Source organism: Anopheles stephensi, chromosome X (genome assembly GCF_013141755.1).
Source record: "Anopheles stephensi strain Indian chromosome X, UCI_ANSTEP_V1.0, whole genome shotgun sequence".
NCBI lineage: Eukaryota > Metazoa > Arthropoda > Insecta > Diptera > Culicidae > Anopheles > Anopheles stephensi.
In genome coordinates this window covers 12,615,730-12,633,862 of record NC_050201.1, presented here as the reverse complement: position 1 = coordinate 12,633,862, position 18,133 = coordinate 12,615,730, and the positions used below count along the sequence as shown (strand labels likewise).

Here is an 18,133-nt window from a genome sequence, read left to right as displayed (position 1 = left end):
TGACATTATGTCAGGAACAATTGCTGGAACTCGTCTTAATATCATCTTCAAGCTCGAAATCCAATTTGAAACGTTATACTAATGTGACCTGTTCTTGTTCTTCGTTTTTTTTTTCGTATTCCAGAATCCAGACACTTGGGTAGTTGTACATCACCTTCAGTCACAGTCGGGAATTCTCGACCCGGAAGATCACATCAGCGATGTGGCGGACGATCGGGAAGAAATCATTGCACACTACGAAGATGCGGCAGTTGGGCTGGATCCGGGCGTACAGCAGGGTGGTGGTGATGGGGCGAGCGGCAGCTCCGTTGGTACGGGCAGTCCTGACATCTTCCAGACGTCCGGTCCCGGCAGTAAGGTGGTAGTCGGTGGCCCTGGCAGTGAACCAACGCCGGATAGTGGCGTGGTAACGGTGGCTGGAACCGGAGCAGTAATCGGCAGCAACCCGGACAACATAGTAACGGTTGGTGGGCCAGGATCCGGCACGGGTGTGCCCGGACCGGGTGGTGCATCATGCATCGAGGTGTTTGCAAACGAACCGGCCCCACTTGGGCTTGGTTTGCAGGTGCGGCGTGGCAGTGAACCGTCCCTACATCAGATCGGAGTAACGGAGCAGCGCAGTCCGCTGTACAACGTGAACCCGAACGGGAACCATCAGGGCACCAGCAAACGGTGGTCCGCTGCGCCCGTGTGCCGCAGTGACAGTGATCCACCGCCGGATCGTTTGCTTTCGCCACAGCAAAATGGGGGTGGACCACCGTACCACTACCACCACCATCACCACCTGCTGGCGGAGGAAGACTGGAACGTGCCGGAGGAGGATGGACAGCAGCAGCACGACAGTCTACTGCCACAAACGTTCAACCGTTCCGGGCGGCTTTCGATGCAGTTTCTCGGTGCGGAAGCCGGGACCGGCTATCGGTGGATGGATGCGGCAGAGAAAGCGGCCGCCTCTGCAGCAAACACCGCTGTATCTTCCTCTGCAAACTCTTCCACCTCGGCGGTACACAATCAATCGTCACTTGCGTACGGGTATCAGACGTATCAGAACTATGTGCAGCAGCAGGCGAAACAGCAGCAACAGCTGCAACACAACTCGTTCCACTCCGAGAGCGATACGATGGTGATGGGCAGAGGTGGTAACAACAGCTTCATGTCCAAGTCGCTGCCGAGGGAATCAACGCGCAAGGAACCGCTGGGACAGGCGAAAGCATCCGTGTACGATTCGATAAGGGAGAAGGATAGGTAATAATGATTGGTCTACGATGCCGGGATTTTTAAATGTTTCTGAATCCATTCCAGAGTTTTTATGGAACATTCCCAGATAATTCCTTAGTTATCAAGAAAATATTGCACTTTAATCTCAAAACATCGAATCGCGTCCGGAGAGTCTTCTCATAGGCACGGCTGGAAAGATACCACGGAGGACATCAAGTCAAGGAAGCCAGATATGGCGGCACTCTTGTTAGTCTCCACCTATAAGAAGACGAATGATCTTCCACATTCCTATTGATATTTGTTAAAAATTGAAATTATCTGGGAAAGTGTAACAATTTTCGAGAATGGCTCAAAAAAAAAAAACATTTAAGTAATTATCGGAAAACGCCCTACACACACAGTAACACTTCGACTTCCTTACCCTTTTTCTCCAGTGAAATGCTGCTGGTGGTGAACGAAACGGGCGGCCCACTAGGACTCACGGCCATCCCGGACATGGAACGGGGTGGGTTGCTGGTGCAGAGCGTGGAACCGGGCAGTCGGGCCGAACGGGGCCGATTGCGGCGGGGCGATCGCATCCTCGAGATCAACAACATCAAGCTCGTCGGACTCTCGGAAAGTTCCGTGCAGGAACATCTTAAGAAGAGCCTCGCATCGACGGAGCTACGATTGCGGGTGGTACGAGGTGGGGGTGGTGGCGGCGGCAGCAGTATCCGGAACCGCAGCAAGGCGGAACAGCAGTTTGGGCGGCTGGTGAAGAGCGGTAGCGGGCCACGCTATCCCCGCGACAACCGTGTCGGACAGTTGATGATCGAGGCGGAAGAAAAGCCGACCTCGGCGGCCAAGGTGGCGACGGTTTCGCCGACGCGCAAGATACCGGGCGCACCATCGACCGGCACCAGCCTGCAGGTGGCAAACACGCGTAAGCTGGGCAAGCGGATCGAGATAACGCTCACGAAAGGTGACCACGGGTTAGGCTTTTCGGTGACGACGCGTGACAATCCGGCCGGTGGCCACTGCCCGATCTACATCAAGAACATACTGCCCAAGGGTGCGGCCGTGGAGGATGGACGGCTGAAGCCGGGCGATCGGTTGCTCGAGGTGGAGGGCATCCCGATGACGGGCAAATCGCAGACGGAGGTCGTTTCGATACTGCGCGGTACGCCGCACGGTGCCACGCTGAAGATCGTGGTGTCCCGTCAGCAGGAGCTGGCGGTTGATGTAAAGGAGCGTGAAATAGTAAGTGGTTTTTTGGGGCCTGGAGTGAATCAGAAGAACTTTTCGTAACTAATGGTAATTTTTTTTTTTCTTCTGTCTATAGGGTTTTAGTGTAGAAAGTGAACCAAAGAATTCGCCACCGAAACCACCGCCACCAGTGATGCCAAAGTCATCGCTAAAGCAATCGAACAGCAGCAACAGTCTAGCGAAATCATCCGACCCTACGTACGGTGATGGGACGGAGGGTGATGCTAGCAACAGGACGGGTGTAGCAAACTGTCGCTCCATGCCGAAGCTGGGCCCGGGTGCGACCGTAACATCCTCACCGAAAACACCCACCGTCCAGAAGAAACCGCTCGCCTCCATACTGAAGTCAGCGTCCACGAACCATGTGGCGGAGTTGCTGCAACATCATCAGCACGATACGGGTGGTGGTGGTGCGGCGGGTCGTGGTGGTGGTGCTTCTGCTGGTGGTAATATTAGTAATGGCAGCGTCACGTCCAACAATAGCAGTAACGGTGGTGAGTTATTGGCCGGTGCAGCATGGAAGAACCGGGAGATTCTGACACTTCACATACCGGTGCACGACACCGAGAAGGCTGGACTGGGCGTGAGTGTGAAGGGCAAGACGGGTTCGGGTAATTGTAGTAGCAGCACTACCGGCAGTGGTAGCAGCAGCCGAACCGATGGTGATCTCGGTATATTCGTGAAGAGTGTACTGCACGGCGGAGCGGCCAGTCGGGACGGTCGGCTAAAGATGAACGATCAGCTGCTGAGCGTGAACGGTGTGTCACTGTTGGGACAGTCGAATGCCGAAGCGATGGACACGTTGCGGCGTGCAATGTTACAGTCGGGTATGTGTGAATCAGCCATTTTTGATGTTTTTCCCCACTATTCCTATACTAAACTTCACTCTCCTTATCAGGTGGTAGCTATCCGGGAAAAATCATTCTCAAGATAGCGCGACGCATCGCCCGACCAGTAAGTACCGGCGAGCTGCTCGAAACGATGGAACAGCGTTCGGCGGCAGCTTCGACGAATGGTGGTGGTGACGACCATCAGATGGGCGGCAGTGGCGCCAACTCTGGCACGACAGTGATCTATCTTGGTGCGGACAAACAATCGCAAAACACAACGACACAACAGCAAAACCATGCTGCGCAACAGCAAAGCAAACGATACAGCAATCCGGTACTCGATCGGCTCACTGGTGGTTCGGCAGGAGTAGTGACCAGTAATAGCACTGGATCGCTACATCACACCGGCTCGCTGCCCCATGGGCTTACAGCTGCTGGTGGCAGTGGAAGCAGTGATACGTTAACCGGTGGCCATTACATTCGTAACAGTAGCACGAACAGCAGCACTAGTACGATGAACAGCCAGCAGCAGCAGCAGCAGCAGCATCATGCGCCCAACAACCAAAGACCATCGGGCGGGCAACGTTCTTTTGCACCGTCCTCTTCTTCACTGGTGCAACCGTCACCGGCACAGCACGGTTTGCGCAACGAGAGCTACTATATGGCGACCAAGGACCACTGGAGTACGACCTCGTCCGCTACCAGCCTGAACGGTAGCAACGTTGTGCTGATCGAGGAAGATCCGGAACCCACCTCACCGTACGTAAAAATAGTCTTAAAAATTTAAGTGAATTGAATTTAACTATTCCTTTCAATTTTGTTTGCTTTTTACAGCACATTCCATATCACTCGTTCACTGGAAGGTACCGGTGGTGGTGGTGGTGGTGCTAGCGGCCCGAACACCGGTGGCATACTCGGCAATGGTAACACATCCACCCCTAACGGGGCCGACGCAACGTACGCTTCCCAGCTATCGCTCGAAACCAATCCACCACCGTCGGACGCGTTCAGCCGCGACGCCATCGGACGGCGCTCGATGTCGGAAAAGCATCACGCCGCCATGGACGCACGGGAAACGGGCACCTACCAGCGGAACAAAAAGCTGCGCGAAAAGCGTGACCGTGACAGCAAGCTGTTAATGGCGGCCGGTGCAACTGTACCCACCGGTGGCGGATCGCTCGAATCGATCGATCTACACCAGATGGCACGGATGAACAGTTTGAAGCAACAGCAGCAGGGTGAAAATGGTAAATCGAGCACCACCACCACCGCTGCACTGGCGGCACATTTGCTGCGTGCCGAAGCGCAAGACCAGCTGGGCGATCTGGGACCGTCGCTCGGGATGAAGAAATCGTCCAGCCTGGAGTCGTTGCAGACGATGGTGCAGGAGATACAGATGGCGGACGAGCCGCGTGGTCCGAACGCGCTCCGTACACCGCGTGGCCGTGGCCGGGAGGAGATACTACGGGCTGTGGTGGAGCAACCGGCAGAAACGCGTAAGTGTTGATCCAGTCAATAAGTTGTGATGCTTTTAAACAGTCATTCCAAACGATACATGTGTTTCATCGGAGCAACAGAGGGATTTTTTTAAAATTATTTATGAAAGACGGCCTTGGTTGTGTTGCTTAAAATTTGTTTATCCTCTGCTCTATCGAGCATGTTATCCGGTCGTCAAACTGACGTCGTATACACCGACTTCAGTGCTGCCTTTGACAGTGTTTCCCTCGATCTGCTGATTGCCAAACTTGAGAGACTTGGTATCGGGGGTCGATTACTGTCCTGGTTGAAGACTTATCTGGTTTTGAGATCGTATAGAGTTAGAGTTTCGTCATTAGACGAAACGTATAGAAGTCATTAGACGTTTCTGTTATTTGTTAAAGACTATATTTCCATCCTCCCCGCCGAAGGTTTTCTGTTTTACGCAGATGATCTCAATATCTTCCTTCCTGTGTCCTCGCCTGCTGACTGTTGTCTTCTCCAATCTGTACTAAATTCCTTCTCTGCTTGTGTGTGCTCGACGTATCTAGGTGTGAGGCTCGACGAAACGCTGTCCTTCAGTTCCCACATTGATTACGTTATCAGCAAGGCTACCAAATCACTGGGTCTGATCATTAGGCTATCGTCCGAAATCTGCGATCCCCTCTGCTTGAAGTCTCTGTACCCTGCTGTTGGGTGCGATCCTCCTTGGAATACGCGGCTGTAGTCTGGTCTCCCCCAGGCTCGATACTGCGATGGTCAGACTGGAGAGTGTTCAGCGCAAATTCGCAAATTATCCAGCCCGTTGTCGTCTTCTTCGGCTAGAAACCATTGAGGATGAGCATTTCCATATCCGTGCTAGCTTCATTGCAGGTCTTCTGATAAAAGAAATTGATGTCCATTCCCTGCTGTCTACCATCCCTCTTTATGCTCCTTCCCGTCGCCATTCAATAAGTGCTATCACCTGTTCGACTATAATGTTCCCCTGTCTCGTTTTCGTGTCCTTCGTGAAGCTTCTTTCTTTGCCACCTAATCCTACTGTCATCCTCGCTTTTCCTTTACGTGTAAAAGATAATTGTTAAACCATCATTGGCGGACAATAAATAATGATAATAATAAAAAATACTAATACGATTCACATCGGTTTGGAGACACTTCCTTGTCCAAACCGTGAAAGGGGACCTTATTGCAGGTGAGCCCGGCCGATCTAGTATTGGTTATTCCGACATTCAAATTCGTGGTCCTGTTGATTGCGAGGGTCGGTATCGTGTGAGGACATCACATCCCGTCAGTGCTTCGGGGTTCGGGGTGTTTGGGCTTTTCGTGGTCCTCCATGTTTACGTAAATCCAGTGTTGTGATCCTGCATCACTCTATTGTGTCTGTGGTTGTCAGTCGTTGCTACACGTCTTTGCTACGATGTAACACGTTATTTATCCAGTGTCCAAGATATTCAGCCTATACGATACCAAACCCCTCTATCATACCTCTCGTTCGGCAGAACTCCAAAGTAGATCTCGTGTAGGTATCATTCTCGCCTCTCAGCGGATCTCAAATTGGAACGCAAGGCGTTCTGCCGATGTCCCGAACCAATAAGGAGGGTCGTGTAGCCTCGTACTCCACACAAGACCATAGATGATGATCTACTACTGTGTCCGAAAAATAAAGTGACTTTGCGTTTTTTTCTTAAATGGTTTTTGCATTAGGTCAAATGAAGGTCGTCACCTTTGAAGCAATCCCCTTCCGATGCAATGCACCTCTTCCACCTCTTCTCCCACTCCTTGAACCGGGTAGAAAACGCGGATGCTGGGATGTCCTTTAGTTCCGCCGTCGCTGCGGCTTCTATCTCCTCGATAGTATCAAAACGATGTCCCCGAAGCGGCAGTTTTAGCTTGTTGAACAGCCAGAAGTCGGCTGGTGCCAAATCTGGTGAATACGGTGGTTGCGGAACAATATGGGTGCCAGTTTTTGCGAAAAACTCCCTCAAAATGATTTCAGGCATTTCGGTACCAGGCGAGACTTCACCCGCTTCAACCCTAAAACATCTTTTAGGATGGTGTTGACCGATGCTTTTGAAATCCCAACACTTTCCGAAAGGTCTCATATCGTCAACCGACGATTGTTGACAATTAAATCCTTAATTTGGACGTTGTGGGCGTCGTCGGTCGAGGTGGATGGTCTCCCCGGACGGTCCTCGTCTTCGACCTTCTCACGGCCATTTTTAAAATCACTGTACCATTTGTATACATTTTTCTTTGACATAGAGTCTTCCCCGAATGCTTTTCGTAACATCCGCAATGTTTGCGCAGCGTTTATTTCATTGCGCAAAAAAAAAATTGATGCATGCGCGCTGCTCCACAAACTTGGACATGATCAATATGGACGAAAACACTTGGCGCAGCTCCGAAAACAATTTGTCACTCCTATCCGGGTGGGTTTTGTGACTTGAAACGTGGCAGATATGTCAAAAACATACATATTGACACACGAAAAATAAAAACAAGGAGCTACTTTTGGCGCGCGAAATTTGGCTTCCAATGTCACCTTACTTTTCGGACACAGTAGTATGTCATGGTATCCGAGGCCGCAGTCATATGTTTTGGAGTCGAGTCCTATACCCTGGAGATGCACGCCTTATGCGAAATGGTCAGAGCTAAGCCTCATTGATCATTCGAATGAACGCACGATCTTTTGGGATGCCATGGAACCGGTGCTTCAAGGACACTAGGGGAGTAATCGAATATAAAAACCTCCCACGCTCATCTGCGTCCAACATTCTCTGACACCGAGCCATGCAGAGAGACTGTAGGGCATCATTGTACTCGTGGGGTAGGAGAAGCCTATCAAAAAGAAACCCTTCCGAAGCGCCGTTTTTGGTCAATTTGCCTGCCTTTTCATGGCCAGGAAAACCGCAATGAGTGGGCAACCAAACAAGAGATATTTGGAAAGATTTTTCAAACAAGGAGCTTAAGACCTTTTGAGCTTAGTCTGGGCTTTTAATAGCCTTCACAGATTTTAGTGCTCCGACAGCGTTCAAGCTGTTGGAGAAGATGAAATATTCGACTGGAGGGAACGCACTTATGATCGATAAAGCTTAAAAGATTGCGGCGAGCTTCGCTAGATAGCTTGAGCATGGTCGGCGTAGTTGTAAAAATACTTCAGATTCTACGTTTTATACGCCAACACTAATACCCTGATCTGAGGAGGATCCGTCGGTGTTAAATTGGTTTCTGTTCAAATGGCCTATTTTGTCATGCTATTAATATTTGAAATGTTTTTTTTTCTTCAATTTCCAGAGGCGAAAAAACACTGGCTACTGGAGGACGGTCCACCAGCATCTATGACCACCTCCGGCGAGTTCCCGGACGGTGGTTTCGTATCGCGCAACAGTCCCTTCCAATCGTCGCTGAACGATGGCAAAGGTGCGAAACTGCGGGCCAAGAAGAGTGGTGGTCTGCTGCGTGGCATCGGCCACATGTTCCGGTTTGGCAAGCACCGCAAGGATGTGATTGTACCGACGGGCACAGTAACCTCGACCGGATCATCCGGTGAGCCAGCGATCGACTATACCGGGCCAACGGCAGTACCGTCCCAACAGCACAGCGCTACCACCGCCGCTGGTGGCATGCTCGACACCAGCAGTGGTTCGGGAACAATGAAAAATGGCGGAAGTAATACGATGGCCAAACAACGTGGTGGTAATGCGCTTAACACGGCGGCGGGCAGTAATAATGCGGCATCGCGCTACATTCTGTACGATCCCAGCTCGGTCGAACGGTCCGCTTCGTCCGGTGTCGTTTACGGCCATACGCAACCCCCACACTATCAACCACCGCCACCACCACCCCCGGTCGGTGCGGCCGTTGGACCGTCGACGGGTACATCGATACACCACACGGATGTGTTTAACCATCGCTACTCACACTACGTCAACTACGAGGAGTTGCAACAACAAATAAGGTAAAGTTTTACAAAGGTTCTTTTATTTAATAGAAAGCAAAACCCGGATGTTATTATACAAAAAATGCGTAAGGAAAAGAAAGGAAAAGGGTTTCACATAGAGATAATTACGCTCACCTTCTAATCTCACCCCTTCTTTCACGCTTTCTTTCGTTGCCTCACTGGCCTTCGCGGGTGGTTATGGTGGTTATCAACTTTACCGTCTTCTTCTCTCGAAACAGTTTTCACATTAACAAAATTTTGGCTTCACTCAACTTTTAATCTTTTTGGCACACGATTATATAGCACTAAACAACAAAAAAGCGGTGGAAAACAACGCACTTTTATATGTAATGCATCTATATGGGGGTAGGTGTTTTTACCCTAAATGTGTGTGTGTGTATAGGGTGATTTTTTTTAATAAACGTGCTACTTAGTATGTATTAGTTTGTTCCGTGTTTTGTGTTGTCCTTAATGTCTCCAGACATCTGGTGATGTGAAGTGATGGCTTCAAGGCTTTCGAAAAGCTTTCACGTACCTCTAAACCTTCACTGTGTCCCTTTAACCACTCTCTCTCCCTCACACACACATAGCTTCATACTTTCTTCTAAAAGGCTATCATGTTTTAGTTTCATCAAACCTCATTTCTATGCTAACGAAACCTCATTTCCCAGTAGTGTCAACCTAACGCTAGAAGAGAAACGTGCTTCTTCCCCCACGGTGAGTGTCCTAGGCGGTGTTAACAGTCTGCGAGAAAATGCTTGCATTAGTCGTCGCCGTCGTCGTCGGCTGCTGCACCAGCAGCAACAACAGCACGTGTACGAGCTAGTGCACGATGATGGTGGTAGCGACAGTATCGCTACCTATCAGCAGATCCACCCATCACCGTCCAACACATCGACCCGTTCCATGTACGACAGTATCTCGAGTAGTTCGTCGCGCAACAGTAACCCTGTAACAGCGTCGCCTCGACGCCACCGGTCCGTGCACAGTCCCTCATCGGATGGTGGTGCCGTCTTTCCGCCCGAACTACTCGAACGCGATCATCAGCTGCTGCAGCTGCAGCAACTCTGGCAGCTGCAACAGTGGCAATGGTTGCAACAGCTACACCACCTACACGAACGGGAACAGGAGCAGCTCGTGCTGTTGCGCCGTGTCGAGAACAGTCGTAAACGATCGCAACGTAGCAATGGTGGTGCTGTTGTAGCGTGTAGCAATGCATCACCGACACGGAACGAGTCGGCTGTCGGCGAACCTGAGCCTAACAGTCCGAAGCAGCCAATGTTCGACGATGTGGATGCGAAGGAAAATGTTCCCAACTGTGAGCGTACCACCACCGTTGTTGGCAGCAGGACGACCAACAGCGCCAACAGCAGCTACCAGTGGCACCGTATAGCTTCGTCGTCGGTTAAGTAAGCTTGAATGCTTTTGGCAAAGGTAAACGGCCCACCAAGCGCGAGTTCATTTTGTTTGAGTGCAAAGACACCCCCCCATTCCCCCCCTTTTGCAGCATGTACACAGCGTTATCATCATAGTGAGATGAATAGAGATGCTGATATTAGCTTTTGCAGCGCACGTTTCCTTATAATTTTGCTTTAATTTATTTGAAACATATTTTCTTAATTGTATATAATTGCATCTAATCCATACTTTGTGTGTTGATATACTTTACTAACGAGTTAGATACTACTTTGATTGTGTACATAGTTTGATTGTAATTTGTAAGAATCTAGATAATAGATATTAAGAGCTACGCACGGATTTTGATCTCAAAAATGAACTCAAAAATGAACACCGTCGCTAATCCGTTACCGACTTCGTTCGTCGAAATTCCAATCGACACTCATTTAAAAAAAAATTCGCTTATGACTCACAGTCACCCACTTTTCGCATCTGAGTTATCCAAAGGGGTATCTTTTTCGGACTGTTTGCTAGCATATTTATTAGATTATAAAGCCAAGTTTGTTAAATTTGTATTGCTTATGTTGAGCCTTTGGTTCTGAGAGACCTTATTCGCCTCTTTTTTGATACCACAATCTCGAAAGGTATCCTTCTCTTCCTTCGAAAGGCTTCCTTCTCTGGCTTTCTTAGACTTGATGTCACCCATAGCTGGATAGTCAGTCCTGTCTACGGAGAAGCGGTCTGAATGCGATTTTATCCCCGGTCCTGCCGCGGGAAGACTGGCGCCTGATTAGCACCAATTGCAATGATACGGGAATTAGAGTGAGAATCCAAGTAGTAAAAGCAGCATATAAACATTGTGTAAAAAACAGGTCCGTCAACTACGCATTTTCAGTTGGCGAGTTGAGATTTTACCGTGTTGAAAGTCTGTTTGCTGATGTGTTGAAAAGGGTTTGCAATTAGGGACGGGCGCGCTCCGGTTCGGAATCACGATTCCGATCTGATCCAGCATATAAATGAGTCGGATCCGATCCGAAAGAACGATTCCGACCAGTTTCGGAATCGTTTTGGTTCCGGACTCGTTTTTGATTCCGCGCTCCGGATTCCCGTTCTGCTGCAAATTTATGTCGTACAAACTGTTCTGCCACTGCGAAATGAAAAAAAAAACGCAGTAAGCGAATGTAAAAAAAGAAGAGGAAGAGAACTCCCGCCGCCTCCAAAATTCTACCCGTAAATTATACCACCAAGGAACCGTCTGGCAAGGACAAAGAAGCGAGGAGATAACGCAGAACTATGAGCAGGACATACATTTGCAGCAGAAGGGGAATCCGGAGCGCGGAATCAAAACGAGTCCGGAATCAAACACGGGTCTGGAATCAAAGCAGTTCCCGAATCAAAACGAGTCCGGAATCAAAAACGAGTCCAGAGTTTGTTTTGATTCTGATTTTTTTCTTTATTCTCTATTTGATACTTCATTTTTGATACACAAGTTTTAACTGATTTATTGCGAAGAGGTGAAAACATGGGCTGTTAATGATTTTTCGGCTTTGGTAATGCAACCAATAGAGTGTTACCTTGATGCATTTTCGCCTACCTCACAGGTCATACAGATCATAGGGGGTCATACGAGATCAGTATGTTTCCTGCCACAGGGTGCGGTGCCGGTCTTCATTTGGCTTTGCCCATACAGCCCCAGCCAGCCCTGCAATTCCCCTTCCCCCCTCCCCATGATCATGAATCATGATCCGGACTTGACTCCGGTGGCGGAGCGCTCCGGGCAAATCCGATCCGGCAAATGGTCTAGGATCTGCCCATCCCTATTAGTAGCAATATTGAACTGGCCTGAGGAACCCTGTATGCTTTATTGTTTTAATTTTTTGGTTAACTCATGAAAAACTGGCTGGCCTTATTGCTTATTTTTTTAAAATGAAATGAAATTCATTTCTATAACTTCATATAGGCCGCAAGTTGAGATGAATGCATCAGTATATAGTACAATAAATTCACTTTACTCAAATTGAGTGACTTGCTTTTCTATATAAATTTGAATTAACGTATCTGTTTAGATGATTTTGATTTATAATTTGTTTTATAATAATTAAATTTTATAATTCGGTGAACGAAGTCGGTCATCTGAATCGGAATGAACAGTGCTCTACAAACGATTGCGGAACGATCGATTCCAAGCATAGCTCGTTGTTTGGTTAATTTTGATCACTACTAATTATTCTGAGCAAAAGATTTTTTTCTTCGATTACAAACACAATACTTACCCAATGTTTGTCGGTATCTTTCTGCATACAGCCGCCGCCATCATCTCTATCACTCGCAGCGTTCTGCCCGTAATACACCGCCCATGATGGACATGGTGGGACTCTCGCAGCAGCAGCAACAACAGCAACAACAAAAGCATCTACACAGCTCCTCGACTCTGACAAACCAGCAGCAACAGCAGCAGCAGGGCAAATATAAAAGCACTCGGCCCGTCTCGAGCTACCATGACGGTGGTGGTTACGAAACGATCTCCTCCACCGGACCACCACCCTCCACGGTACACCACAGGAAGGAATCGTCCAGTGGTGGGTCGAAACCGGACACCGGTGGAGCGATGCACGAGGAAACGAACGGTGGCGAATGGCACCATCACACGGGCACGGCCTCGTCCGGTGGTTCGATCCGGAACATGCGAGGTCCGTTCGTAACGCAAGTGAAAATTCAAAATCAACTATCATACCAATAGAGATAGAGGCGCGCCTACCCCACCCCCACGCGTATGAGTATGGAAAGCCTTCCCTTCGAGATACGTATGCAACACACACACACACACACACACACACACACACACCCCATGCTGTACTTAAGCACATGCAACGAATTTACCATTATACTTCCTGTCCTTGAATTGCTACTTCCCCGCGTTTACAAACATCAGTATCAAAGATGATCAAAGAGAGAAAGGATCATACAAAAAAAAAAATCTTAAAAGGGCACGATTTTTACATGCCAAAAGTAACAAAAAGAAGACAAAAAAAAAACGCTCCTTCTCTTAAAATTCTAATTTTTCCAAATCTTTCCAACCATTTCTTAATAGCATGTTTTAAATACAACATTTTTTATTTCTCAAAGAATTTATGGTGTAACAAGGGTAGAAGATAATAACAAAAAAACAACACGCAACGTGTGTGTGTGTGTGTGATGTTCGTCCTTTCTTTCGCCTTCTTCTGCTTCGACATGGAACCACATTATTCCGTGTTGTGTGATGAGAGAATAGAAAGATATTACATAAAGCTTGCTTTATACAAACACAAGCCCTAATGCGCGAATGATAAGCTCGCAAACGCCTTAAAGTATGCAACACGTGTGCACGATGAATTTAATGATCTTCTTTTTAGGATATTCTTTTGCAGAGTTTATTATAACTCTGCGAAAACAAAAAATTATTACTCTTAGTCTAAATCTTAGTTTGATGTTACTGTACTAAAAACGGAGTTAGGAGTTCGTTTAAAAGCAGGGGTGCGCGTGGCTTAAAAACACACACACACACACATAGTTATGTTTCTTCCTTCTCATTAAAAGGTACACGGTATTGTGGTATGTAATATTTTAGCTACCGGAAAATCCTGTTGTGGCTTAGTCGCGCGCGCTCCCACTATTGTATTTGTTACTACGGTTCGGGGCATCCACCCTAATTGGTAACTGAACGAAGAAAACAGAAACTTGCGGTAAGAGTGTGGGTGAACGAAACATTGTACTTATATAGTTGTGTTAAGGAAGGGATGTAGGAATTGTGCGCTCCATAAAACAAAAGCAAAGCATCTCCCGGATCGACCGAGCGAAAAAAAACACCCCATCCCCCCCCCCCCCCCCCCACCACCACACCAGTACAACCCCCACAGGCTCTCTCTTCGTTGTTCGTTCCCCTTTATGTATTTATGTCACGGGAAGCAGAGAAAGAAGAAGCAGCGGGGCTTCTCCGGTGTGTATGTGGTGTGCTGGGTGGCGAATATAGACTTTATATATATATATACACACATATTAAAAAAAGGAAATACATACACAAAAACACACACGCAATCTCGGTACATATAAATATATAAAGCTGCATATATGTGTAGTTGTACAGACATGTAATTCTTCACACGTACGTTATGTGTAAACACTGTATTATATCAATCAATAAATTTGTAACAAAAACATACACACGTAAAAAAGTCTGTGTGCGCGTACACAGTTGTGTTTTTTTTTTTACTTTCTAGGAAGGGTTCTAAAAACGCGAGAAAACTCGATTTTCTACATTAAAATCAAAAGCAAATTACTTATAAAGTTTTAAATTTTAATTTGAAATACATAAGCACTGCTTTAGCGTTCAATAAAAAAAATCTTAAATATGAAACAAAAACATTAAGATCGGGTTCGTCGCTTCTGATCGTACGAAGTCTTTTGTTGCTTACTGTTGGTGTATCATGCATTGCCTATTGTATCGCTAATCGTAGTAGCAAGAGGTGCAGAATACATCTAAAATTTATATTAGGCAGTGATAATTCAACTAAAAAAGCGGAAAGTCTTGTATGAATATGCTAGAAGCCCAACAGGTTACGGGTCTAGAGTCGCAAGTATAATGAAGTGCTCCGAAGATAACAGAAATTGTGATAGTGTCTGTCCTAGAAGTGCAAGTGAGCGTTGAAAAGAGCGAAAATGGTAGACCCGAATGAGAGCTAGAAAATCCGATTGCATCAGTTGCTGACTCGCGCCAGATTTGCAAGATGTCGTGAAAAATGAGAAACCGGCGCTGCCTGTTGCTACCTGGATCACGATAGATGGGTAGGGCTCGTGTACACATTGAGTTGTCGATCACTTGATCCATGAGAAAACTGCATACGAAATGTGGGAAATCGCATCAAAAACAACACGTAGGGCTCTCGACACTTCCATCGAAAATAATTGTCCTAAGCAAACTGATTCGGATGCAATTTGCCAGAAAATGACCATCTCGCTGAAATAACGCAGGTGTCTGATCGTCTCGTGAGTATGAGAGATCCTGTAAAATATTATTGGTTGGTTGCGATCATTCTATCAAGCCTCAATGAATCATTTGACACACTGGTTACAGATTTGGATAGCCGACAAGAGGAAGTTTTGAACTTTGAGTTTTCAACTGGAACTTTTGGACTCAGGAGCAACATATAGCCCACATGACAAGCAACTCATCTTTATTGGAAGAAATTAACCGGAACAACAGAGAGGTGATCCGAAAGAAGATAACTGGGTCATAGAGCCCATTAGACTGTGTAAACTAAAATGCATCGGGAAGCTCGCAAAAGCAAACAAACTTCGGGATACGGTTACCAAGGATAACAATAAGCAGCGCTACACGGTTCCTTGAGCTGGTTACTCGAGCTAAATCGTTAGATGGAGGTTTATTTTTGGATGAAGTAGCTGCACCGAAGTAAGTCATCGTGTTCAAACATCCGTCCGTGTCTGAGAAAACGGACGTTAAACCAGACATTCAAGAAGAATGCAAAGAATGACTTGGATTCTTCCGAAGAATACGTCAGTGCTTCCGAAGATAAACATATCAGTTCTTCTCTTGTAGGAAATGTTCTCTTGCTCGAAGCGGTCAAGAAAGGGTACACCACCGAGGCGTCTACAAATGGAACAGATCAAAGTAGCACATGCCGATAAGGAAGAACCGCGAGATATTAGGGAAACATTGTCTGTCACAAACTTAAGCGGCTTCAAACGAGGAGTGTTGGAGTATCATGTTTTGTAAGAGGTTTCAGACATAGATGCAGAATATTCTTCTTCTTTCCTGGCCTGCTCCTATAGAGCACGTTTAAAAGACATTGTCTGGTGTTCAATCCGTATTCAGGAAACACGGCTGCATCCGATCTCCCTCAGGTTTCCACTTGATCCAGCCAACAAGTTCGCTGTGTTCCTCTACGCCTCGTGTCACACGTTTCGCTGGTGAGCAGCTTTCTGGTAGGGCATCAATCCGGCATCCACATCACATGCCCTATCCAGCGTATCCTTCCGACTGTTGCAATCGTCAGGATGTCAGCATCGCCAAACAGCTCAGCTAGCTCGGTGATTCATTCTCCTTCTCCACACGCCCTGCTCGCATACACCTCCAAAGATAGTCCTCCGCCAGCATAGTCCACGCACTCGTACCCATAGAGGACTACCGGCCGTATCAGTGTGGGATCTACGGCGCAATTCGTGCGTTGTAGTAGAGTCTTCTGGATCTCAGGAGTTTGTGGAGCCCGTAGTAGGTACGATTCCCCTGAACAATGTTGTGAAAAATTATGAGCGTGCCAAGGTAACATAACTCCTCTATACTATCTCAAAACTACTTCCGAGTCGTGCTTTTTCACGGTCGGAGCCTCCAGCAAGCAGGTACCTTTGTCTTCGTCGCATTGATCCTCAATCCAATCCTATCGGCCTCACGTTTTAGTTGGGTGGACGCTTCGCACACCGTCCGCAGAAGTCCGTCCGATGATATCGATGTCATCCGCGAAGCCAAGGAATTGGTGAGACTGTGTGAAAATCGTTCTCCTGATGTCGAAGCGCGCGATTTGCATGACAATTTCCAGAGTGATGTTGAACAGTAAACAGGAGATTCCTTCCCTTTTCCTCAGTCCCCGATGAGATTCGAACGATTCCGACAGCAGGTTCGACACTCTCACCTTGCACTGCACACTGTCCATAGTAGCCCTCAACAGCCGTACCAGCTTCCGAAGGAAACCATACTGACGCATGATGTTCCATAGTTCGGTCCGATGTTAGGGTATCGTAGGCTGCCTTGAACTCGATGAATCTTGTGCTCCCAGCACTTCTGGAGGATCTGCCGTAGAGTGAGAAGATTTGGTCGGTCGTGGATATCCCTGCAACAAATCCAGTTTGCAGGACATGTTTTTGTATGAAGCATTCAGGGCTTTGATGGTTCGGAAGATAGCTTAGTCCAGTCTGTCGCCATCTCGACCGTCGACGAGAATAATACGGCGGTAAAGGCAATGAGCCAAACAGTGACAACAAATTACAAAAATCACCTGAGTTACTGGCCGAGTTTGTCGCAAAAAGACATTTCATGTGGTAGATTTTCGGAAGATCTATGGGATTTAACAAAAGGCTGACGGACCCTCTCTTCAAGTGATGTACAAGACAAATAAGAAACCAGTCAGTACGAGGAAGGATAGAATTGAGCTTAAGATAGGTTGTACGACGGATATTAGAATGGGAACATGGTAATGCAGTATTGCACGGACCAGCAACGTCAGTAACAGCAACAGAAGCAAGAAGCAACTCCTATGAGTGGTAAATGTCCTCAGGCAGCAGCGATGAAGTAGTTAGCGACACCGAACAGCGCACAGCAACCAGGTCCAAGTCCAGCCAAAACCAATTCCAGGAAATGATTCATATTCAGAAACGTAGTTCGCAGAGCAGTCGAAGTATAGGTTGGGTGGTAATGTGTGTTAGCAGGTGATGCCAAATTGCCAGTAAAATCCGACGCAGTGCGAGGATCAGTGTTGATTGCAACATGTCCTTCCTAACTTACTTTTCAGGCGCTACAACCGCTTCTGTGGTCTGGGCCTGCTGCAACAATCCTCGATACCGCTCACGGTCGTTCTGGCGGACGCATCAACGCCATCACTCCATCTCAGTTTGAGCCTATCACGACTCATCTGTCCGTGTGGACGGCCTAAAAGGCCTTTACGGGCTGGGTCGTCCGGTGTCATTCTCATGGCATGACCAGAGTCTAATTTGCTGCACGATGGTGAGATCATCGTACAGCTCTTAGAGCTCGTCATTGTAGCGGCTCCTCCATAGTCCTTGGTCAGTTTTGGACAGAGTCCATGTCTCAGAGGCGTATGTGAGTACTGGGACTATAACTGGGTTCTGTTCTGTCCCAGCTTCGTCCGTCGCGACAGGTATTTAGAGTGGAGAAGTTTCCTCAGGCTGTAGTATGACGTGAAGTCCAGGTATCGCATAATTGTATCTGCTTTGCTGTAGTCGATAGGTTACTTGAGGC

At 47.6% G+C, this 18,133-nt stretch overlaps 1 protein-coding gene across 10 annotated transcripts in view; it reads left to right on the top strand.

Annotated features, from left to right (window-relative positions):
- The window catches only part of LOC118507395, a 49,637-nt gene extending 35,304 nt beyond the window's left edge, over positions 1–14,333 (top strand). For 8 of the 10 annotated variants that reach the window (XM_036045900.1, XM_036045892.1, XM_036045883.1 and 5 more), the window contains 8 exons: positions 125–1,245; positions 1,653–2,457; positions 2,540–3,290; positions 3,362–4,052; positions 4,128–4,789; positions 8,064–8,727; positions 9,381–10,143; positions 12,412–12,481. In XM_036045900.1, coding sequence (XP_035901793.1) covers positions 125–1,245; positions 1,653–2,457; positions 2,540–3,290; positions 3,362–4,052; positions 4,128–4,789; positions 8,064–8,727; positions 9,381–10,122 — 5,436 coding nt within the window. In that variant the 3' untranslated portion in view covers positions 10,123–10,143; positions 12,412–12,481. Of the gene's footprint in view, positions 1–124; positions 1,246–1,652; positions 2,458–2,539; positions 3,291–3,361; positions 4,053–4,127; positions 4,790–8,063; positions 8,728–9,380; positions 10,144–12,411 lie in introns of all 10 variants that reach the window. The other 2 variants (XM_036045875.1, XM_036045908.1) reach the window with 2 other exon arrangements.
- Positions 14,334–18,133: the final 3,800 nt, after the last annotated feature.